The sequence below is a fragment of the Mastigoproctus giganteus genome, chromosome 3 (genome assembly GCF_048544385.1).
Source record: "Mastigoproctus giganteus isolate SK-2022 chromosome 3, ASM4854438v1, whole genome shotgun sequence".
Classification (NCBI taxonomy): Eukaryota; Metazoa; Arthropoda; class Arachnida; order Uropygi; family Thelyphonidae; genus Mastigoproctus; species Mastigoproctus giganteus.
Genome location: NC_143577.1, coordinates 113,684,258 through 113,710,807, shown reverse-complemented (window position 1 = coordinate 113,710,807; position 26,550 = coordinate 113,684,258). Strand labels below are relative to the sequence as shown.

General features: G+C 36.8%; 1 protein-coding gene across 3 annotated transcripts in view; it reads left to right on the top strand.

Moving 5' to 3' along the window:
• The window catches only part of LOC150088228 (uncharacterized), a 107,936-nt gene that overhangs the window by 44,953 nt on the left and 36,433 nt on the right, over nucleotides 1-26,550 (top strand). For 2 of the 3 annotated variants that reach the window (XM_090370637.1, XM_090370636.1), the window contains 2 exons: nucleotides 4,407-4,532; nucleotides 11,538-11,636. In XM_090370637.1, coding sequence (XP_090226763.1) covers nucleotides 4,407-4,532; nucleotides 11,538-11,636 — 225 coding nt within the window. The remainder of the gene's footprint in view (nucleotides 1-4,406; nucleotides 4,533-11,537; nucleotides 11,637-26,550) is intronic. The other variant, XM_090370638.1, reaches the window with a different exon arrangement.

Genomic DNA, 26,550 nt, shown 5'->3' with positions numbered 1-26,550 from the left:
ATCTATTAGTCTACATATCCCCCCCCCCCCAAGCTAGCAGTTTTCTGACCCACCTAACATTGCTTCGATAGCATCAGTAAATATTCTTGCACCCTTTCTATTTAAGTGTATCCCATCCCTGTAGAAGCAGTCTCTACTGTTAACTAGCACAGACCAAGCTGAAAATATTCTACCCCTTGAGCCTTGCACAAGCTTTCCAGGGCCGAATTGATCGACAAGGCTCTCATCATATACTCCCTCCTATCGTGTCTGGGCAGAAATTGCAGACACTTTCAAATTCAACCCTAATTCATGGCTTTTTTTCAACAGTGACCTGTACTTGTTAAGTAATTCCTCTAGTCTTCTACTCTTAATATCATTAGTGCCAACCTGTACAACAATATCACCTTTTATGCCCTTAAAAGATGATAATATCTGCTCTACAATGTCATCAACCTTTGCCCCTGGCAGACATACCCTGGTCCTGTTCCACCTATCCTTTTTACACACTATGTACCTCGTTTTCGTGACAATAGAGTCACCGACAACTACTAGTTCCTGTGTGACCAGCACATTCTGCCTTGGTGGTTGCCGTTGTGTTGCGTGATGATCAAGTGCAAGCTCTGGCATTGATGTGGGCAGCTGAGAGCTTGATGAGCCCCTCAATTTAGATCCTTCGAGGGCATCCACCCTGTCCTTCAAGTTCTCATATAGGCCCATAAGAACACTAATTGTCACCCATAAGTTGTCGCCTGATTTCCTCACACTCCTTACATTGCATGCACACAAAGACATTCCCCTTGGCAATATTATGTCCCATACCTGATTGCTCCACAAACATCAGACAAGCAGTGCATTTTAAAAGGCTGTGATTCAGAGGGCAACTGCCCCGCTCAGTTCTCCCCTGAGCCACAACACTCCAATTAGCTTGAGCCTTTTTCTTTGCTGCTCTGGTCTGAATCATGATTTCGATTCAGTTTCAATAAAATTTCAATTTCAGTACAAAATTAGAACCCTATACTTATATCCCAGTGCAGTTATAACACTGTATATCTATATATATATATTTTCAGTATCGAGTATTATTTCAGAGTTTCGTTATATACTTCTGTATCAAGTTATGTATTAATTAATAATGTTACATTTGTAAAATCTAAGTCGTTATATGTATTTAGTTAAAAAAAAGTACAATTTAATTGACAATGAAGTTTAAGAAGTTTAATAAATTTTACTGATTAATTGATAATATTATATACTGTACTGTACTATACTATACTATACTATACTAAGCTAACTGTATCTAGAATGGGATATAACATTGTATCGTATAACAATGGCGGCAAGTTATGAACGGTAAATCTATGGACACTAAGTATTAATTAACTTCCAAAATCACGCTATCTAAATTCAGAATAAATCAAGGATCTTGACTAGATCTGTAAGCTGCTTATAGAAAATAATTTAATATAACAATTAAGTCAATAAAGCGGCTAAATATAACTAACAGCTGCATTCGCTGGAGCTGCAAACTTGTAAAACACGTGGATTGGAAACCCTTACCGATACTAAGTAATAACCTACAAAATCTCTATCGAAGTTAAAAATTAAACTAAGTATCGTAACTAGGAATATAAAGCTACTCTAGAAAATAAGTAAATATGCCAATTTAAGTTAATAAAACAGAAAAAATAACTTCTCTATTAGCCAGAGCCATAAAAACTTCTCCTGCGCTACTCTCATTCCCAAAACTTTATCAACAGTGGAACTTTGTCAAGGCACATCCTTAAATAATATCAGTATTATTACTGCCCACACACAACATTTTACTATAGGAGAAATGGGAATTATCCTCCACACATGCATGGAGACCAGAAATGGCTCAGGAGCATGCCAGACAGAACCATTCATCCTGTCCAAGAATTGCAGTCTCAAAGATGGGTGAATACAGACTCTCCTATCTCTATTGACGGTATTATGTTCTGAAGAACAAATCCGCAAAATCTCAAGCCATTTCCTGTGCAAATATTATGTGAACAATCAACGATGACAGCATTGCCTGCAGAAATTTGTTGGTTCTTCTCCCAGAAGTGATCAACCACAGCAGATTTCTCACAATGTTTGGTCTCTATTGCTCTAATATGTTCCCCCATATGATCTTTAAACTTATGTTCTGCCTTCCCAACATCAAATTCCCCACAATCTGTACATTTGATATCCTATATAATTCTATTTGTACCCTCATTGGGTACAGGGTCTTTTAACTTTGACATGACTGAGTGTAGTCTACATCATAGTAGCTGCACACAGCATGTCTGACAAGTCAGTAAAATTTTTCTGTTCTGTTATCCTCGAATAGTAGGGAATGTATGCAGTAGCAGCAGGTGAGAACACCTCTCTCCATCCATGTTTAACTTCCTGAATATGTTTGTCCAAAATTTTCTGGGGGTAGCTGCATTTTCAGAGGTCTGCTATGACATGTCTGATCTTTTCCTGTCCATCCTTGGAGGTGCTGCAGTGGGATCCAGCCCTATCCAATAGTGTCCTAATTATGCCATTTTTTATAGGTGTTGGTTTGTGCTGTGCTGTGATGTGATGTGTATGTTATCCCCAGCATATGGGTTTCCTGTACACTCTTGTTTTTACAAGAGCTTGTAGGAAAATACACTCTAGGGCTATCCCGACAAATCAACACCTTAAGGAAAGGGAGAGTAGCATCTATTTTCACCTCCAAGATAAACTAAATGAAATGGGAAACCCATTGAGGAAGTTGAGAACATCATCTGATTTTGAATTTCAGATGTTTATCGTCAGAGGCAGGTTAATAAGTTTGCTAGATTAATGGAGGAGCCTGTTGCTGAGCAAAATAATGTTGGAAATAAGAGTTCCGCTTGCAGTTTTATATATAATTTGAGCAACAAATATTTAACTAAGGAAAAGAGGGTGAATTCAGATACAAAGTTTGCATTTGTTTCTCGAAACCCTCTGATAGCAGAAATAGCTGTAGGTATTGAACAAGAAGCGAGGAAATTACTGGCTGCTGTAGCTAATGAAATATGCACTAGAACTCAGTGGTTTTGAGCCATAGTTGTGTGGCTCCTAATCTCGCTACAATCAAGAGGAAGTCTCTTAGTGAATATTTGAAGATAAGAATTATATAAGAAATTTTTGAGACCATTTTGGTTGCTGTACAGATTAAACAGTTAGATACAAATTTCATAACAAGATCAAGGAGATGTAATGGTAAGAAACGTTAGGGAAAAATGTCCATCAGTGTGATGAATTCTTGATAGTTGCATCTGTAGCAGCAGTGCTTAATCTTCTGCCTTGAACATCACTAACTGCGATTTATCCTTACTTTCATATTACTTCTTTCACCTGAATACTGTTGCTCTGGTCTTTGCTTCTGTGCTATAGGCTTTCTGTAATGTATATAATGTCTCTTGACTGCTAGTTTTGTGAGCATCACACATTTTTATATTAACACATGAAATATTGTTTGTTCCTGCCATTGACAAACAGATTTTGTGAAACAGCTATAAAACAAGCACACAGTGGAATGCAATGTTCACTGCACCACTGACACAGGTACATCATCAATCAAGACTAATTATTTTTCAAACGTTCCCTTGTGCACCAGTATTATTAAAAGATAATGACCGTAGTTTTGTATGATATTCACACTATTTAACATGGTGGGCATTTAGTTCGGGGACCTTTTGTAGTTGTTTCATTATAACACAAAGGTTATTATTGTCTCCTGATAGTATTATTTCAGAGTTGCTCTGTTTTTAGTATTAATTAAATGGTTTATTCCACTGATATTTATTACATAGAACAAGAAGCAAATTACAAAATATTCAAACACATTATTGCCATTCTGTATAACATTTCTTATGCATTAAAGAAGAGAGGGAACCAGAAAGTATTGGAACAACCAATTTAACTTTTATTAATCACTGTTGCAAGTTATTAACTAAACTGTGCATATCTTTTATAATGTGCCTGTTTTGTATTGATGTAAGCTTGTAAGGAAGTTAAATTGGCCAGCAGGAGCATAATTTGCCCATAAATTCATATTTATTCATGTATCACAAACTTTTCTGTAAAGGCCACCACTTGCCATCCATTATAGAAAAGTTCGTTAGGCAGAGGTTTTGCTATATTTGTTGATAATCATGTTATAATAATATCAACAGAATAAATTTTAAATTGTGATTTATGTTGTTATATTTACAGAAAATTACTAAATTCATTTGAAATAAGAAAATGAATAAGTGTAAAAGTTTGTAATGTAATAAGTAAAAGGCTGAACATTCATATCTTGTATTCCTTGTACTAAAAATTATCTTACAGATAATTTGTAGAAGTTATAAAAAACATCACTATTTCCCTGAAAACCAATTTATAACTTTTAACATTTATTTTAGCCTCAAAACATTTTTCTTCATATGCTTGCAAAACCTGTGTTGTTCAAAACGACCTTAATCCATTCATTTCCAAAAACATTGAAACTTGTACAGATAACCTAAAAGCAGCATTTGATCCTCAGAAAGGTTTGTAATATTTTATATAAAGCAAATTAATTAAAATTACTATAAAATATTGTGACTGTATGCTTATACTTTATTTCTCATTTAATTACTGTTTTATGGTGTTTTATTTGTTGTTTTTTTTTTTTTTTTTTTCAAATGCTCCAGGGTGTGCTGATGGGACCTAGGGGAGAATGCTTGCACAAGCCCCTTGTTAAAAAAATATATATTAGATTGATAAAATTGAACAGACTGCTTTAACCAGATTTGATCCTTAGCTAAAATTCTTCTTCAGTGGGTTCCTTGTTAATAAATTGGTAGCATACCCATGCACCCATGTATTTTAGGTATCAGACCATTTATCCAGCAAGCAAGTTTGGGACGTGAGACAAACTGTTTTATTTTACAGAGTTTTTCCGGTGGCAGTACACATATCCTGTGCATTACCATTAGCCAACTGCACTCACTGGATATTGCTGGAAAGCATTTAGACTACCATGTAAATGTGCTCACTCTGAACACTGTTACATGGTGGTCTAAATGTTACATGGTGGTTTTTTTTGTTTTTTTTTTGATTTGGTAGTTGTTGGCGCATCGGCTTCTGTGGCCATATTGCACCTCCCAAGGTTTTTGCAGTACTTTGATCCAAGCCCGAGGCGGGAATCAAACCCGCGACCTTTGGGTTGCCGGGCAGGTACTTTACCCACTCGGCTAGCCCGGTCGGCTACATGGTAGTCTAAATGTCACTGTTACATGGTAGTCTAATTTACTTACCTTTCAGGGATTGTTATTTGTATTAGCATGTCAGGGAAATACTAAGGCCAAGAATATTCTAGATCTGATAATCACCCATGAGCCAGATGACATTATAGGGCTTGACAGTACTGGTGGACTTGGCCCATCATAGTCTATATTGCCCACATTGATCTACATTTTCATATAGGCTTTGGGGATTGTAGATTTATGTTTTTGACCAGTAGCACTGCGATCCTATGTACACTAGCGTAGCTATCCTTTTTTGGGCCTGGAGGCAAAGAACATGTTCGGGCCCCTACTTAATTAATGAAAATTGCAAAAACAGGAGAGAGCCAAAGATGCCGGGCCCAGAGGCAATTGCCTTGCCTGCCTACATGGTAGCTATGCCACTGCCTATGTGCCACTAGTAGGCAAAATAAAATTTGCCACCCTAAATTTTGAATATTGATAAATGTTAACCAAGCAGAAAGCAATGTCAAAAAAAAATTTGGCACCCTCCTCACTGCCACCTGTAGGCAATGCCTATCTCACCTATCCACTTGTGCTGGCCCTGTTTTTGGCAGTTGCTTCAAGTACATTTCAAATAATTTGCCCTTTTAGGTGCAAATTGTTTTGAAACTTTTCCAGTGCATGTTGCCATCTCTTATTTGTATCTCTAACTAATAGTAGACACGGTTTTAATAGATGAAAATTGAATGAGGGCATTGCACTTGTTGGCTATTGTTTTCTGATTTTGGCATACAAAAACCGAATTTCTCTTGAATTCAGATCCAGTGTCAAAATTGAATGGGAAGCTAATGCTAGGGAAATAAACTTAAATGAATGAAAGGAGTGTGTCAAGTATTAAACTAAACAAGAACACTTAGTCTTAACTGTGTATACAGTAATGTCAGAAGTGCCATTCAATAAAATGAGTGGTTAATAAAATAGGGCTAGCGGAAATGTGAAAATGTGTTCACTCCCTGCTAATGGTACAGATACCATTAGCAGGGAGTGAATACAGTTTTAAATTGGATGATGAGGAGAGAGGTAGCAGCTGTTAAAGGCAAAGGGATGGACTTAAATTTCAGGTAAGAAGATTATGAGAATTTTAACTGCTACATGGCTTCTATCAACTGGGAGGTACCTCACCTTTCCATTTTGAGAAACCTCTCCCTGCTCAATCAGCGTCAACTTCTCGATTATCCGCTACCAATTCCTTATATGCTGATCTCCAGGTAATTCTCCAGTAGGGCACAGACAACTTAGTTGATTTTAATCCTTCTAAAACTCAGTCTTGTCTTATATCTCGCAAAAAGGATTCTTCTGCTCCTCTGCTTATCTTTGGTGACACTCCAATTTCTAGGCAAAAGGATATATCTCTTTTGGGGATTACCCTGACTACTAATCTCTCTTGGCACAAGCACATTACAAATATTGCTTCCTCTGCATCTAAAAAACTTGTTTTCTTCCAAACAGCTGTTCACTCTGTACAAATCGCAAATCAGCCCTACCATGGAATATTGTTCCCACATCTGGGGCGGTGCCCCCAAAACCTCTCTCAGGCTTCTATTTTCCATTCAGAAGATGGCAGTTAGGTTAATTAATGACTCCTGTCTAATAGTCTCTCTCCACTCGCTGTCTCATAGATGTACTGTTTCTGCTGCATGCATTTTCTACAGATACTTCCATGTGCACTGTTTTTCTGAATTGGCTTCTATAATTCCTGCTCTCTCTTTCAAAACAGTCCGAACCCGTGCCGCCACCAGCCAACATCCATTTACTGTCCAACTTCAAACTCACAGAACCAAATTTTCATCTTACTTTTTATTCATTCAACTGCCGTTTTCTGGAACACCATTCCTTCGTATGTATTTCTTGAAAATTACAGTCTACAGAAGTTCAAGTCTAATGTCAACAAATATCTTCTTTCGTCTTCTCAACCTCCAACCCAAGCACGGTACTAAGTACTATAGGCTGTAATACCTCTCGTGTTTGGGGTTTTCATAAAAAAAAAAAAAAAAAAAAGTAAAGGCATGTGAAATTAACAACTACTCAGTTATTGGTACACTGATTGAATGCTTTGCAGCGACATTTGGTTTTTGTTTATAGACTTGCTACACAGTTTTATTTGTTCTTTGCTTGTGTTGATGTTGGTTTGTACGTGCATAAACGTTTTACAAAATTTTAAGATGTTTTTCTGATTTACAGTTCAGCACAAAAAATAGTTGTTTGCTTTTAGCAATGAATTTGAAACTTTTACTTTTCAACTGTTATTTATGAATTTTAAAATGTTGAGGATGTCACAATGTCGATGTTTTACAACATTCTGAAAATTACAGCATTGAACGCATTCTCTCAAATATAGGTAGCAGCAAGCGTGTTAACAAGCACAGACCAAGTCGGGAAAAATTCTATCCCATTAACTTTACAAAGCTTCTTTGGGAGCAAATTGATTGACAGGGCTCTCAGCATGCACTCTCTCTCCTGTTGTGTGTGAGCAGAATTGTTTTGCAATTTTTTTTGCAAGGGCCTCAGTTCCACTTGTATGTCTGAGTATAGTGTGTGTTGTTGGTTCGCCTGGCTGATAACAGAAATGTATACCCTGGCAAAGCCCTAATCTCTTCTATGATCTATGCCATTGACCTAGAGACCCATAGGATAAGAGAGGGTCTTCCACCCCTAAGGCTTTTGGGCTTTGTGGAGTGTGTTGCCTATCAATATTCATTCAGCTTCCAGAGCTGTATTAGTCATCTTATAGTGCTATCAGCTTCTACCAGAGGGAAGTGTAGTTGGGATACCATAGTGAGGCTCTAATTGTATCTGTGATCTGTCTTTGACCGAACAGGAGTCATTTCCCATTCCCAGGATAAGAGAGTACCTTATCTCTACAAGTTGTTCCATCCCTTAGCCATTGGGTGTTGTGGAGTAATGCTTATCACAGGCCTGGGCAAAACTTTTGGCTGAAGGGCCACATTAGGAATTCAAAAAGAAGGCGGACCGCACGTAAAATACTATTTTTAGATATATATTATTTGTTATCACGAAGAAGAAATATAACATAAAAAAATTATTCTCTAACAACCAAGAATTTAATGAGATGAATGGAACTGTTTTACATCTTTTACCATTTTTTTAATTTCGGGTGTTAATTTTGTAGTTGAGATTCTTAAAACTGCTTGTAATGTTCATCGGTGATGCTTGATCGTAAAAAATTTTTATTTAGATTCATGATGGAAAATGTTTGTTCACATATGTAGGTTGATCCAAAAATAACCACCATTTTTCAGGCAAAATCTTTAAGTTTGTCGAATTTGTCCGAATTAAGAGTATTGTAAAATTTACAGATTTCCTCATGACGGTGCAATTCCCTTAAATTGGTATCACACTGCAGATCTATAATCTGAAGCTGTAGTTCTCTCGGTGCACTATCAATTTCTATTGAAAATGGGTCGCGCACTATTGCCAAACTTGTCTCAATTTTTCGGAAGTCACCAAATCTTCGTGAAAAGCGTTGATAATTTCACAATATTTTTCAAATTTATTTTCTGGAATCTTCAGCAGCTTCATGGTTGGAAAGTGGTCTACCTTGTTAATTAATAAATGTCGAAGGAACAACTGGAGTTTTAATTTAAATCCATTCAAACTTTTTACCATATCATGGGTGTATAAATTTTTCCCTTGTAACACGGCGTTGAAAGTATTTAAGTGTATCACGATGTTCAGGGTAAATGCAAAATCACAAATCCAGTTATTATCAGTTAATTCGGGAAAGTCCATAATATTTTTCAGTTTTAAAAATAGAATGATGTCATCTTTAAGATCCCATACTCGCCGAAGAACTTTTCCTAAGCCATCGAATTTGGCTATGATAAGGAATATCTGTGTACTCGGATTCAATATCTTGAAGAAAATTAACGAATTGTCTGTGTTTCAGCCCCCTCGATCGTATTAAATTTACTAGTTTAATAATACAAGATGTGACATGTTCAACTTTTAACGCATTTTTACATAATACTTGTTGATGTATAATACAATGAATTGTAATTAAATTATAATCAGGATAATTTTCACAAATTTTATCCCGAATTTTCTTTAACGCTTCAACATTTTTACCTGTCAAACTTGGTGCTCCGTCAGTTGTTACGCTTACCATTTTGTTCCATTGTAAATTATATCTTGTTAAGCATTTTTCAGGAGGCTGCCTCTGTAGCCAGGTGAGGAGGAGCAGCAGTGCGTAGCACACGCTTCTCGATTAGACCGGGGGGGTTCGATCCCGTGACCACTAAATACAGAGTATGTGGAAAGGTCAGGGAATGACTACCGCATATCCCCGGAGCAATATGGCCTTAGTTGCTAATGCTCCTAAAAACCAAATAACAAACAAACAAACAAGCAAGCATTTTTCAACTTTTTCAAATATATCAGCTCCCGTTGTTTGGTCTTTAAGAGATTCCATTGAAAGAAGCTCTTCAATAATTTCAAAATTAGAGGTACATCCACGTACGAAGATTAATAACTGCGCGGTATTCTTTTGGTCGTTACTTTCGTCGAGAGCTATCAAGTACCATGTTATGGATTCTAATACTGATAATAATTGCTCATTCAAATTTGTATCGATACATTCAGTTCTTCTTACTACGGTTCGCCGAGATAAACTTATATTCTCAAATTTGTGTTTAATGTCAGGACATATAATAAATTTTCTGTTTATGCTCCGGCACGACAACCAAGTCAGTAGAGTTTACAATAAATCGTCAGTACAAATATTTATCGTATTTAGTAGTCACGGGCTTGAACCCTGGTCCACTCAAGGAACGCGTGCTATGCACTCTTGCTCCTGACCACTGGGCTACGTCAGGTCCCCAATAAAAATAAATTGTTTATACTTTGAGATGAACAAACGGTCAGAGGAGTTAACAAGATAGACAAAATACAAGAAACAGCACCGTATTCAGCAGTTGCGGGCTTGAACTCCGGTCACTCAAGACACGTGTACTTATGCACCCGCGCATCTGACCACTAGGATAATTCCACAAACTTCAGTCATACATTCTTTAATACAGTCTCCATCACAAAAGGCTTGTTGCTTTTTGCAATTATATGAGAAATAACGAAACTTGCCTCTACAGTAGCTTCTAGTTCCTTAGCTACCCGTGTAAATACATTTTGTTGTCTAGATAAATTTTGAATCAATTCATCAGCAGTTTTCTTTCTCGCTTCTGGAGTTAAATTGGCACCATATTCGGAATGTTTAGTAGTGAGATGTCTTTTAATATTGTACTCTTTCAACACTGAGACACTCTACCAGCAGATGAGACAAATAGTCTTGTTATTTACCGGTATGTTAGCAAAAAAATATTTTGTGTTCCACTCTGCATTGAAGACACGATGCTCTTGTTGAATTCTTCATTTTTCATTCATTTTTAAAAGGGCATAAATATTATTTTTATCGCTACAAGATGATAACCAAAGATAATGCAAAAAAACTAACTGCGGGATGACCGTCAGAGAAAACAGATTGGAACTGCGGCCGTTCAGTGGTCCTATCCTATTACTCCGCCATTGCAGCAAAGCCGTTTTCATCATCACCGGTTGTCTGTTACCTTAGTTTCGCGCGGTTAGTTTATAATCGCAAATTATACCGTTATAAAAGCGCCCATTGGCTCGTTCCGGTTTGCGCACAATTTCAAATTCTATCTCAATTTGAACAATACAGAGATGATAAAACAATTTACGAGTCGACAAATTCTATAATGTATTACCTGTACAGATTTATTTTTCAAAAAGGCTTTGCAAAAGGCATAAAATAAGTAAACTTTTTTCGAAAATACAATTAAAGCTCGCGGCCCGCTGGTCTTAGTTTGCCCGGGCCTGGCTTATCACAACATTCACTGAACCACCAAAGTTGTGTCAGTGATCTTATGGTGTGTCTACCCTCTATCACAGCAATGTGCAGTTGGGATTTTCCTTTCATACAATTTGGGACCATAGGCATTTCTCAAAGTTCTCTAATCTTTCAGAGGGCCCAGAGTACTTCAGAATATTTAGGGAATGTATTCTTAAGTATAAATTTTGTTTTACAGTCAATGCTTCAAACGCTTTAAAAATTTTGCTGCACTATTGTGGGATCCATCCCACATATTTCCTACCACCACTTTAGATTATGTTACATAAGTAGTGTGGTACAGTTAATTGTTATTTGTAGTTGAAACAATAAGCTAGTTTTTTTTTTTTTTTTTTTTTTTGCTTGTTTATTCCTAATAATTTTTGCTTTATTTTCACTATAAATAGGGAAGACTCTTAAGTGGAAACTTGATACTCAGTGGCTGAAAACTTTGTTCTACATATTCACTGACAAATTTTTATCTTTTTTGACTCCAATGCTTAAAGGTAACACCAGAAGAAAATTTTTATTAATAATATGAAATATTTAAAGTTAATATAAAGTTATTCTTGATTATTATTTGAAATATTTAAAGAAAATTTTTTAGAATATTTAAATGTTGTTTAAAGATTTAAATTTTATATACAGTGGACCCCCGCTTTACGATATTAATCTGTTCCAGAGACACCATCGTATTGTGAAAATATAATGTGAACCCAGTAGCACATTGTTTTTGGTAATTTGTTCTGAGACCTTGGAAGTTAATTTCTGCAATAAAACTAAGCTGTTTATCTCTTTTCTTTTACACAGTTTTGTACATACACAAATTCAATACAGTAAATTTATGTCAAATAAGCACAGCATAAAAAATAACTTCAACTAAAGGATGCAAAAACAAAAACAAAACACATGGCCAACACATTTACAAATGCTGCTATTGGCTGAGAGGAAGGGCCACGTGGTCCAGTCAGAGACAATTGTAAGGCCATTATAAAGTAAAATAAGTGGGTGCCGGTTAACATGATCACTGGTTAGTAGAATCAGCTGCTTTATAGAATCAAATTTCCAAAAACCAATTCAAATCATTAAAATGCACTACACTTTCATCATTATCATATGTTCAGTTATAAGAATCAATTTTGAATGCCTTTGTGATATTTTTCTAAAGTACATTTCTGGAGGGTAGTCAACTCGATCTTATTGTATTTGCAATAATACAGATAGCTGGAATTCTGTGGTGAAATGTGTTTCCCCTTCCATGAAATCTTCAATCCTATAAAAATGATAAATAAATTTCCAGAATCTTCTTTCATTCCTTTTTTTTTAAGCTTCACAAACTTGTTACTTCATATCTCACTGGCTCGTATCATGTTAGTTGCAATTTGCACATACCGTGTTCTTCGTTATTTTACAACCAAAAAAAAAAAATGTCAACGAACAGAAATATCAATTAGTTAGTATGCATATATTACAGTATCAATTAAGCTATGTACGTAAGCATAAATTTATATTTATTTTGCTAACCTGTAGAAAATACTCTTCTAATTTTCACATATAATTTAATTTTGTTAATTGGTACAGTAATAAAGTGTAAAATTGTGCTTTATATCTTTACTTATATAACCTGTGAATAATATTCCTTCTATTTTCGTTTATTAGAATTGCCGTTTAGTAGAATTAAAATTCAATTGGCAAACATGATCACAATGACCAGCGCTGCTACATATCACATATTATGTGATATGTAGCAGCACTGGTCATTGTGATCATGACCAGCGCTGGTCATTGTGAATGGTATTTTATTATAGATAGTCCATCGTAAAATGACTTGATCATACAGCAGTGTGAACCAATCATAAACCTGGGTCTACTGTATTGATATAATCCTTAATTCATATTTCATATTGATATAAGCAGATATAATTTTATAGTATTATTTCAGTCCATCAATAATTGCTTTACTAAAGTGATCCTTTGGAAATATCTGACAGGTTTTATATTTCTGATTTATTTTTACTAAATTGTCTAATTTTCCTGGTGTATACAAGTGTTTTGACATTCCATATCCTTAATTTTAAACATCTGTTTCTACTTTTTGGCTTGCCATCATCCAAACGAATTCTTTCTTTAACGTTTGGGTTGCCTTCTTTATTTTAAAGGTCTCCATTGCTTCCTTGGGTGGCACCTCCGTAGCCAGGTGGGAAGGAGCAACAGTGCGTAGCACACGCTTCTTGATTAGACCGGGGTTTGAGCCCGTCACCACCAAATACGGAGGATGCGGAAAGGTCAGGGAATGACCACCGCATATCCCGGAGCAATATGGCCTTAGTTGCTAATGCTCCTAAAAACCAAATAACAATAACAAACTTCCTTGGGAAACCGATTCTTTAGCATGTTCAATCAAAAGGAATTTCAATGGAGAATGGACCTTGTTTATTTGTTGAGATAACTCTGTGATTGTTATTAGAATTATTTAATGAATTATTAAAAGAAAAAATTGTTGGCTTGCATTTTTAAAATCAGTTACAACTAATTTCTTCAACAGGGCAGTATACCCCAGGGGCTCACATCTGGTGAGTATGGGCTTGGCACACCCAGGGTCCTGAGCTGGATATCATCATTCTTCTTTTTCTTGGTGATTCCCTTCTACTTCTCTCTCTTTTGGGGTAATTCGGAAAATTTTTTTTTTTTTTGGCTGGTGCAGCATAAGCCTCAGGCTTTCTTGTACCCTATGGTTAATGATAATAATATACATATGTGGATAACACTATGAGATCCACGAAGCATAAAGAATAAGTGAAAACAGATTGATTGACATCATTCTCTTTCTGTCAAATTTTTCTCATGAGTATAATTATAATGTAAAGAGAAACTGATGCCAATCTCTTTATAGTACTGCTATTCTTTGTTTCATCATGTATCTCATTGTGTTATGTTATTCATGTGCATATATAGCCCTGATGAATGAATCAGCACTAATTTTGAAATAGAAACACCCATGCTTCATTCTTGTAGTAATTCTGTTTTGTTCTGTACTGTACTGATTTATTTGAACTACAGTTTCAGGGTCATATTGACAAAATACAACTTTCATTCCCTAATGTAGTGCATAAGAGGTTTGTTCCTACTGAGTGTTACAACCTAAATTACATATTTGAGGGCGCCTCCGTAGCCAGGTGGGAAGGAGCAGCAGTGCGTAGCACACACTTCTTGATTAGACCGGGGTTCGAGCCTGTCACCACCAAATACGGAGGATGCGGAGAGTTCAGGGAATGACCACCGCATATCCCGGAGCAATATGGCCTTAGTTGCTAATGCTCCTAAAAAAAACCAAATAACAATAACAATAACATATTTGAGGCTTATAGTTATCCACTATGAAACATCTAATTTTTTCGTTTTTTGTTGGTGATCGAAGTAAGTTGAGATGGTGGTTCTTATTTTAGAAAGCTGCAATGAACTAGTTAGCATGTCAGTACAACACTCATAGCACATGTTTGAATCTTTGCACATCACAAAATACGGTAGAACCCCATTAATCCAGACTTGACAGGAACATACTCAGTCCAGATTAGTGAAGGTATGGATTAACCAGAAGCTATCTTTTCACATGCCAGTTTTTATTTAAAGTTACTAAATAACAAAATTTTAACTAAATTGGTTTTTATATTAAATTAATAAAACAATATTTTAAAGTAAAAATTATAAAAAGTAAAAGAATATAGTAAGTAAGCAAAATACTGTACAAAGCAATAAAGTTTTAATGTAGACCATTATATTATACAAAATTACACACAAAACAAATAACTATTTTCGAGAAGTTTACTTGAAATAGTCCTCATGTTTTTTTGCTTTAATTTTTAAATTCACTTTCGGGCCTCACGATCTTGCAACCGCTTCAAGGTCAAAGTATTCTTGTGTGTAAAGGTAGTAACCAAGGTTTCCCCTATATGCCGCCGAGTCATCTAACAGCAAAGTGCCAAGGCCGGCATTAAAAAAAAAAAAAAAAAAAAAAAAAAAAAAGATCTAATGAAATGTATGTATCTTTATGTGTATATTCATGTGTATTTTGTTGTATGTTGTAAGCCAGCATCTGGCATTTAGCAGTCAGGGGGCAGGAGAACAAAGGCTCCCCTCCCCCGATTCTCATCCCAAGCCACGAGGAGGCAGCCAGGTTCTACTATCAAGAGACACATACCGAGATTGTCACAAGGAGAACCTCAGAATAATTCAGAAAGAAAGAAGGGAAAAGGGGAGAGAGGATTAAAAAAAAGGAACAGAAGAGAAGCGGAATACAGATATCCTCTAGAAATATAAGCAGAAGAATATAAAAGAGAAAAGTAAGAAGACTACAGGAAACATATAATTAAAAACTAATTATCAACAGCTATGCATATATACATACAATCAATTTTACCCAGTATTCATAATAAACCCAGTCATAATATCAACAATTAGGACAGATAATAACTTAAAATCAAATTTAAAACTCCAAAAACAACAAGGCAAGAATCATACCAATAAACAATCGAAAGACTGCAAATCAGTAAGATTACAAAATCTTGAAAAACTTACAACTAAAACAGCCAATCAATCAGCAAAACCCCCAATATGATTAATGCAAGAGAACAACACATAACAAGGTAATTAATCTAATACCACTTCCAAAACCCAAGACACAATCAGAGAGCAAATCCAAATAGACAACTTAAAATTTAACTTAACAATAATCAAGCAGTATTTTACATTTTAACAAGTGATTATCTGAACCCAAACCCGACACCAAAAAACTGGGATCAGGGTCAAGCCAAAACTGCATGGAAGCAATGTTACTCTTTCCTTACTCGGTAAGGAAAGAGTAACATTGTTTTTTTGGGTAACATTTTGAAAAATAAACCAGTCTCGTCGGCATTAAAAATTTGGTATGGAACTAAATTTTCTTCACTAATAAACTTGAGAAACCATACTTTAAATTCTTCGCTTGCAACACAATCACCAGAAAGACTTTCACCTGTAATTCCAAGCTGTCCGATTCCATGACGCTCCTTCCACCTTGATAACTATCCCAAACTCACATTAAAAGACGAGTCACCTCCTAACTTTTCGTTAAGGCTAAGAGTCTTCAGTTGAAGGATTGGGCATGAAGAAGGAATCCCCTTGCTCTCGTTCTTGACAAAACCAAATGTATAAGGCCTCATCCAAATTTTAATTTTTTTTGCCTGCTTAATGGTAGCTCTATTTCCTAAGCTGCCTTTGGCCACCATTTTTGCACAAAAGTTCTCGATTGCTTTCCTATTTTTTTTCCAATTGGAAACAGTTTGTTTTGCTACCCCTATATCGAGAGCAATCTTTTTTAAACTTTCCCCCTTATCAATGCGAAAAAATGCGTTCAATTTTTGTTCCATCAACATGGTAACACTCTTTCTTTTTGTTGCCATCTTCTGTTAAACCAAAACCACAAAAAAATAAAATAAATAAAAACCTAAGTAAAACACAAAAAACACACTAAAAAACTGAGGTAAGGTGTACGCGTGGACAGTGCTAGCTGCAGCTGTCAACTGAATAGACCAGCACTCAAGATTACCCTACAATTGTCTCCAATCATACCACGTGGTCTGGTTGGATTTCTGGAGGTCACAGCCATAAAACAATAAGAACAATTGGCTGTCCCCTGTTTATTAGGCTTTTCTGTTAGTGCAATCAATTATAAACAGATAGTAAACATGATCTTATTGAATTTGTGATAATACTGACAGCTGGAATTCTGTCAGTAAAATCTGTTTCCCCTTCCACGAAATCTTCAGTCATAAATAAATTTTCAGAATGTTCTCTTCATTCCTATTTTTTAAGTTTCGTAACTTGTTACTCAGTTCTCACTTGCGCGTATCGTGTTAGTTGCAATTTGTGCATGCGGTGGTCTTTGTTATTGATTGCTTATCTTTTTTACTGTTTTAAATTTTAACCCCCCTTCCAAAATGTCAGTGAACAGACATTTTTTTTTTTTTTTCGATAGTTAGAATTTTCCTGACTGAAAATCCAGTCCAGATTAATGGGAGTTCTACTGTACAGTAAAATGTGCTTTTATTCTCTGTCTTGTAAAATGCCATGGTCAGATGTAGCCATCTTGGAGATATCTTTTTAATTATTTGGCATTCATAAAAGTTGAAATTCATTGAATTTATATTAATTCATATCAAGAAGCATTTATGTCAACCCTTGGCTTTGAGGTCATCAACTGGTCGGCTACAGTCCACATGAAACCACCAGCAATTTGGCACAGACTGTGAGTGGTCTAAACCTGAGTCAATAATGTGCCCATAAGGTAATTATTTTGGTTCTGCCATTTTGTAAGTTCTCTTAATTTGACATGTGACATTTAAAAAATTAATTATATGCACATTTCTTTAAGTTCTGTAATGCACATTTCTTAATGTTCTTAAAGTTCTTAATGCACATTTCTTTGAGTTCTGTAATAAATAATGAAGGTCAGATAAATAAGTATTATGTTGTCATAATACTTACTAGCATTAGCAAGGGCACATGATGCAAGAAAGCAAGCTTATATAGTATCAGCCAAAAAAAAAAAAAACAACTTATTTCACCCATCCCCTCGCTCCCAATGTTTGTCAAGTTCTGCCTTGAATCTATTTATGCTATCAACTTGTACAATGACAGATGGCAGTTTACTCCACCAACCAACTACCTGTTGGCTAAAGGCAAATTTCCGCACATCTATCCTACATCTGTCTTTCCTCAATTTGAATTTATGCCCTCTCATGTGATTATTCTGAGCAAGAGGCAGAATCCCGTCAGCATTGAGCATGCTCAAACCATTCAAGGCTTTATACACCTCTATCAGATCACCTCGCTGGTGCCTAGTCCCCAAACACTGCAATTTGCAAAACTTAACTCTTTGTTCGTAAGAGTATCCCTTTGTTCCATTCACTAACCTTGTTGCCCTTCTCTGTACTTGTTCCAGCAGCCCTACATCCCTCTTGAAATGAGGCCTCCAGACCTGTATACAGTACTCAAGGTGTGGGCTGACCATTGCCTTATACAAGGGAATAATCACCTCCTTATCGCTGCTAGAAAAATTCCTGTATATCATTGATAAGACACCATGAGCTAATCTTGGCGCCCGTCTGCACTGCTCAGAGAACTTCATATCTGCCTGCACAATTACCCCCAGGTCCTTTTCATTCTCTAACACTGTCAGTGTAGTACCACAGAGTTGATACGTTGCTCTGGGGTTGCTGTTTCCCATATGTAGTACTTTATATTTGTCAATGTTAAACTTCATTTGCCACCTCTCAGCCCATCTGCTCAACCTTTCCAGATCCTGTTGCAGCAGCATAGCGTCAGTAGTGTCCTTAACAACCCTGCCAACTTTTGTATCGTCTACAAACTTGGACATTAAGCTTGATATACCATCATCAATATTATTTATAAATACAGAAAACAATAATGGACCCAACACTGAACCCTGACGAACTCAACTAATAACATTAGTCCACAATGAGCAGTGTCCATTGATTACCACTCTGTCTTCTCCCCCTCAATCACCCCTTTATCCATAGCAGCAATTTGCCTCCAATGCCACACTGCTCCAATTTGTGCAGCAGTCTTCCATGTGCAACAGTATCAAAAGCCTTTCTTAGATCCAAATATATAATATCAAAGTTATTCCCTGCATCCAGTTCTTTTGTGACTGCATCATAGTATCCAATCAAATTAGTCACGCAAGACTTTCCCTTAACAAAACCATGCTGTGTCCTAGCTATAACTGAAGTCTTGTCTAGATGATCCTGCAATGCTTTTTTAACCAGTGCCTCCATTAAAATTTTCCTGGAACAGAAGTTCAACTCACAGGTCTATAATTACTTGTGTCAGCCTTTGATCCTCCTTTGTGAATCGGGGTCACATTTGCACATCTCCAGTCTATGGGTGCCTCCTTTAATATAACTGGATAGACCCCATCCGCCCCAGGTGCCTTTCTTGTGTTTATCTTCAACAATTTCTCCTCCACTTTACTTTCAGTTATTACAAGATTATCTAGCTTACTATCAGAGTTGAATACACCTCTGGCATTCCCCTCCCTGAATAACTCCTCATGTGTGAATGTAGTTGCAAAATATTCATTTAGTTTGTTAGCTACCTGAGCAGGATCATCGACAGTTGAGCCATCGATATCAAGTGGACCAATCTGATTCATTCCCTTCCTTCTAGAGTTTACATAAGTAAAGAACTCTTTGCTGTTTTTCTTTGTATCCTTTGCCAAAGATTTCTCGTAATCTGCCTTTGCCTGCCTAATCTTCTTTGTAACTTGGTTACAGAGCAGCTTATATCTCTCATAGTCTGTGTCACATGTTAATTTATATGTATCCCATGCATTTTCTTCTCTGTCACATGTCTAATTAGTTCATCTGACATCGATTTAGGCCTAAATCTTGAACAATATTTCTTTGTTGGTATGAAAAGCCTAGTAGCTTCCAAGATGAGTTCTTTGAATGCTTCCAATTTTGAATTTGCTGTTGTAACATCATCAGTTGGTCCCACCGTATAGAATTTAAATACTGTCTCAGACCACCGTAGTCACCTTTACGAAAGCAAAAACCCTTCCCTTTATCCTTGATGGTAGTTACCTCTTTGAGTAAATCCCACTTCAGCACATTGTGATCACTGCCACCTAGTGGTTCCTTTATCTGCAGATTCTTGATGCATGAAGAATCATTACTGATAATCAGATCAAGAGTATTACTCCCTCTAGTTGCCTCTCGAACATGCTGATGTAGAAAATAATCATCCAATAAATCCCCAAAAGCCTTGCTAGTGTGTGGACCAACCCACAAATTCCAGTCAATCTCTGGGAAATTAAAATCCCACATTATAAGACACTCTGATTTACTGGCCCACTCTATTTCTCTGCACATAACACACACCTACTCTCGTTTTTTGTTTTTACTTTCCCAGTGCTCAACACGTTATTAATTTTATGCCAGAAAAAGGAATCTGGACTGTGGCAAGTTATACTTTTTATAATCTGAATCATGAAGAGTTACATTTCTAATACACACATCAAAGAAAATTAATTGGAGATTCCTGATTTAACCTTTTGCTAGTTTAACACTTTAACATACCTGCCAGCTGTTCCTGTTCTCTAATAACTTTAATTTTATTCTGATTTTTATCGAAGTTTGTAACTGAAGAAAATAATATATTTTTATTTGCTATGGGAGGAAAAACATAGTGGTTTAAGTGTTCTCTATATATTCAAAAATATAGAGAGAACACTTAAACCACAAAATAAATACAGAAATTTATGCTGCTACTAGGGCAATAGATAAGGCAAGGTAACATTTTACTTCTAACTATCCATATTTCAAAATAAAATAAAATAATATAAAAATTATGAATAAAAAATAAAATGAAGAAATATAAGAAAAGACCAAAGCAACATCTACCTCTGAAGGAGTGAGTGTATAGCTGCTTGCCCCAAAGGGGAACTGTGCATTCATGCCACCAAAACACTCCTTAAATGGTAACATAAAATACCACAAAATGGAAACAGGAAGCTCCCAAGCATTATCTCTTCAAAGGGACAGTCCAAGCACTTAAGTCATATTTATTATTGCTATCACAGCCAAATATCAATGGATCCCTCCCACCACTTATAGCAATAGGTTTTTTCTGTTCCATTTTTAGCATTAGCATTAGTAGAGGCATATCATGCAAGAAAGCAAGCTTATGCAGCATCAGCCAAAAAAAAAAAAAAAACCACTTCCACTTCACCCCTCCACTCATTCGAAATACCTGTCCAACTGAGCCTTAAATTTATTTAGGCTGTCAACTTCCACTACAAGGGATGGAAGTCGGTTCCACCAACCAAATACCCGTTGGCTAAAGGCAAATTTCCACACATCTATCCTACATCTGTCTTTATTCAAATTGAATTTATGCCCTCTCAGATGATTATTCTGAGCAACAGGCAGAATCCCGTCAGCATTGAGCATGCTCAAACCATTCAAGGCTTTATACACCTCTATCAGATCACCTCGCTGGTGCCTAGTCTCCAGACACTGCAATTTGCAAAACTTAAGCTTTTCTTCGTAAGAGCACCCCTTTGTTCCATTCACTAATCTTGTTGCCCTTCTCTGTACTCGTTCCAGCAGCTCTACATCCTTTTTGAAATGAGGCCTCCAGACCTGTATACAGTACTCAAGGTGTGGCCTGACCATTGCCTTATACAAGAGAATAATCACCTCCTTATCCCTGCTAGAAAAATTCCTGTATATCATTGACAAGACACCATGAGCCACTCTTGCAGCCTGTCTGCACTGCTCAGAGAACTTCATATCTGCCTGCACAATTACCCCCAGGTCCTTTTCATTCTCTACCACTGTGTAGTACCACACAGTTGATACATTGCTCTGGGGTTGCTGTTTCCCATATGTAGTACTTTACATTTGTCAATGTTAAACTTCATTTGCCACCTCTCAGCCCATCTCCTCAACTTTTCCGGATCTTGTTGCAGCAGCATAGCGTCAGTAGTGTCCTTAACCACCCTGCAAACTTTTGTATCGTCTGCAAACTTGGACATTAAGCTTGATATACCATCATCAATATTATTTATAAATACAGAAAACAATAATGGACCCAACACTGAACCCTGAGGAACTCCATGATGAGCAGTGTCCATTGATTTGCACTCTCCATCTTCTCCCCCTCAATCACCCCTTTATCCATAGCACCAATTTGCCTCCAATGCCACACTGCTCCAATTTGTGCAGCAGTCTTCCATGTGCAACAATATCGAAAGCCTTTCTTAGATCCAAATATATAATATCAAAGTTATTCCCTGCATACAGTTCTTTTGTGACTGCATCATAGTATCCAATTAAATTTGTCAGGCAAGACTTTGCTTTAACAAAACCATGCTGTGTCTGAGCTATAACTGAAGTCTTGTCTTGATGATCCTGCAATGCTTCTTTAACCAGTGCATCCATTAAAATTTTCCTGGAACAGAAGTTAAACTCACAGGTCTATAATTACTTGTGTCAGCCTTTGATCCTCCTTTGTGAATTGGGGTCACATTTGCACATCTCCAGTCTATGGGTAACTCCCCTGAGTCCAAGGAAGCTCTCATAATTATGGTAAGGGTTTGCTTACTTCCTTTGCTGCCTCCTTCCTTTGCTGCCTCCTTTAATATAACTGGATAGATCCCATCCACCCCAGGTGCCTTTCTTGTGTTTATCTTCAACAATTTCTCCTCCACTTTACTCTCAGTTATTACAAGATTACCCTGGTTACTGCCAGAATTGAATACATCTCTGGCATTCCCCTCCCTGAATAACTCCTCATGTGTGAATGTCGATGTAAAATATTCATTTAGTTTGTTAGCTACCTGAGCAGGATCATCAACAGTTGAGCCATCGATATCAAGTGGACCAATCTGATTCATTCCCTTCCTTCTAGAGTTTACATAAGTAAAGAACTCTTTGCTGTTTTTATTTGCATCCCTTGCCAAAGATTTCTCGTAATCTGCCTTCGCCTGCCTAACCTTCTTTGTAACTTGGTTACAGATCAACTTGTATCTATCATTGGCTTCTGTGTCACGTGTTAATTTATATGTATCCCATGCATTTTTCTTCTCTGCCATATGTCTCATTAGTTCATCTCACATCCATTTAGGCCTAAACCTTGAACAATATTTCTTAGTTGGTATGTATAGCCTAGTACCTTCCAAGGGAAGTTCTTTGAATGCTTCCCAATTTGAATTTGCTGTTGGTAACATCATCAGTTGGTCCCACCATATAGAATTTAAATACTGTCTCAGACCACTGTAGTCGCCTTTACGAAAGCAAAAACCTTTCCCTTTATCCCTGATGGTAGTTACCTCTTTGAGTAAATTCCACTTCAGCACACTGTGATCACTGCCACCTAGTGGTTCCTCTATCTGCAGATTCTTAATGCATGAAGAATCACTACTGATAATCAAATCAAGAGTATTACGCCCTCTAGTTGCCTCCCTAACATGCTGATGTAGAAAACAATCATCCAATAAATCCACAAAAGCCTTGCTAGTGTGTGCGTGACCAACCCACAAATTCCAGTCAAGATCTGGGAAATTAAAATCCCCCATTATAAGACTCTCTGATTTACTGGTCCACTCTATTTCCCTGTACAGTTTCTTATTATACTCATCAGAGTCATTAGGCCTATAACACACTCCTACTCTCAATTTTGATCTCCCAAAGCTTATGTCACACCAAACTGACTCGACACTGCACTGTCCAACGATGTCGACTGGTTTCACTTCCTTGGATTTGATGTGTTTCTTAACCAATAGCATAACCCCTCCTCCTGTAGACGTTGCACTCCCCAAATTCCAGTTCCGCATTTCTTATATCTGTGTGACACCACGTCTCTGATATCCCAACAATATCCGCCTTTGATGCTTTGAGCAATACCTCAAATTCATCAAATTTATTTTCCAAACTCTTAGCATTGGTGTATACGTGCACCTGTTCCTATTCTTAGCTACCCTAACACAACCCATGTGTTTACTTGTACCGCAATGATTCCCAGCAGTCTCTGAAATATCCTGCATCTTATTTTCCAGGCTGCAGCTCATTCCAATAGAAGCAGTGCAAGAATCACTTTCACCTCTGCCAGTGGCTACTGTTAATCTATTAGGCCTTGTATCCCCTCCGAAGGTAGCAGTTTTCCGACCCAACTAACACTGCCTCGATAGCATCAGCAAATATTCTTGCACCCTTTCTATTTAAGTGTGTCCCATCCCTGTAGAAGCAGTCTCTCCTGTTAACAAGTACCGACCAGGCTTAAAAAAATTCTACCCCTTGAGCCTTGCACAATCTTTCCAGGGCCGAATTGATTGACAAGGCTCTCATCATATGCTCCCTCCTATTGTGTCTGGGCAGAATTGCAAACACTTTTAAATTACTCAATTCAAGGCTTTTTTCAACAGTGACCTGTACTTGTTATGTAATTCTGCCGGTCTCCTACTCTTAATATCATTAGTGCCAACGCGTACAACTATATCACCTTTTGTGCCCTTAAAAGATGATATCCGCTCTACAGCATCATCAACCTTTGTCCCTGGCAGACATACCCTGGTCCTGTTCCACCTATCCTTTTTACAAAGCATCTTTCCCGTTTCCCTGACAAAAGAGTCACCAACAACTACTAGTTCCTTTGAGAACAGCGCATTCTGCCTTGGGGGTTGCCGCTGTGTTGCGTGATGACCAAGTGCAAGCTCTGGCATTGACGTGAGCAGCTGAGAGCTGGATGGACCCCTCACTTTAAATCCTTCGAGGGCATCCCTCTCCTTCAAGCTCTCATATAGGCCCATAACAATGCTGAGTTGTCATCTGATTTCGTTACACTCCTTGCATTGGGCGCACACACACACACACACACACACACACACAAAGACATCCCCCATGGCAATATCATGTCCCGTACCAGATTGCTCCACAAACATCATGCAAGCAGTGCATTTTAAAAGGTTGTGATTCAGAGGGTAACTGCCCCCCTCAGTTCTCCTCTAAGCCACAGCACTCCCATTAACTTGAGCCTTTTTCTTTGCTGCTCTGGTCTGAGTCATGATTTCGATTTAATTTCAATAAAATTTCAATTTCAGAATAAAAATTATAACCCTAAACTTGTATCCCAACACAGTTATAATGCTATATATATTTTTCAGTATCAAATATTATCTACACGTTCTGTTTATATAACTTCCGTATCAAGTTATGTATTAATTAATTATGTTTTGTTTGTAATCTAAGTCATTGTATTTATTTAGCTAAAAGTACAATTTAATTGACAACGAAGTTTAACAAAATTAGTAGATTTTGCTGATGCATTGACAATATTATATTATATACTATAGTAACGCTATCTAGTTCGGGATATAACGTTGTATCGTATAACAATGGCGCAAGTTAAGAACGGTAAATCTACAGACAGTTAAGTATTTATTAACTTCCAAATCTCCCCGTCTCAATTCAGAATAAACTTACGATCCTGACTAGGTCTATAAGCTACTTATAGAAAATAATTTTATGTATCAATTGGTCAAATAAAGTGGCTAAATATTTTTTATGGCTAAAAAACTTCTCATTCAGTGGAGTGCAACTTGTAACACGTAGATATGATACCCTTACCGATACTTTTATGCAATTACAAGGCCGAGTAAAGAATAAATATGGCAGATTAATCAGAAAAACACAAAATAATGCTATACTACTAAATTTAAATCAGCAAAACAATAATTTTAGAAAAACAATAATTTCAAATCAATAAATAAGAAAATCCACTTAGCGGCTTTGAAAACGTCTGGCTCCCACTATTTTTGAAATAAATTTTAAATTTAAAGCTGCTTACTGGTTCAGTTTGTGGTTTGGTGCAACTGCTATATCAAAAAGAAGTTATATGAGTCAGCATATTTTGTGTGGAGCAGTTTTTGACAGTTATTAGAAAGAGTCTGAAATTGTGCACTGCAAATACCATTTTTAATGTGAAAACATCTATGGCAGCACTAGAGTAAAATTGATTGGCAAGGAAATTTTCTTACGGTAACAGAAATGATGCAATTGATTGTTAACTAAATTTTTTTACAGAAATGGCGCAATTGACTTCACTTCCTATTAGGTGGCTGTTAGATTTTAAATGCTGCAAATGACATCACTTCCTACATGGTGCTAACGATGCTAACTCAGTGACTAACATTGATTCGGTAGAGTAAGCAATGGGTAGTAATATTATGCAAGAAAGCGGGTAGTAATATTATGCAAGAATAAAATGCATACTTTAATAAAATCTGCTTCTCAAGATTTTGATCAACATCAACCTTCTAAGTAGCGTAAGTAAGTTAGTTAGTTTTGATCAAACCATTCAAAAATTTAAACAGTTTTATTCTAGTGCTGCCATAGATGTTTTCACATAAAATAAAATATATAAGTACCGTACTGTACTGTACTGTACTGTACAGTTTGATCCAGAGAGTTTAATAACGATAAATGACATGTAGCTTTCAGGGTTAAATGGATCCCTCATTGGCAATTCTAACAGGATAAAGATGTTAGAGACAAAATTTTAAACGAATACAGAGTTGTGCGTGCAGTGATGCATGCATGAGATTAAACATTCAACTACTAGGTTACTGCTCATTGTTGTTGCACGGACGTGTGTGGATTTGCTGCCAGCATTTATCCAGTTTCTAGATAGTTGCCTCTAAGTTAGGGTGTAGCCTTGTGCCCTTGCAGCAATTCATAGTTCTTGAATTGCACGAGATGTTAAATGACTCTAGCCAGAGGCGGTGGCGAAAGTGTCAGGATTGGTCAATCACTTTGTAATCGCGTTTGGGATTAAGGTCATGATGGGTCAACCAGAAGTGTT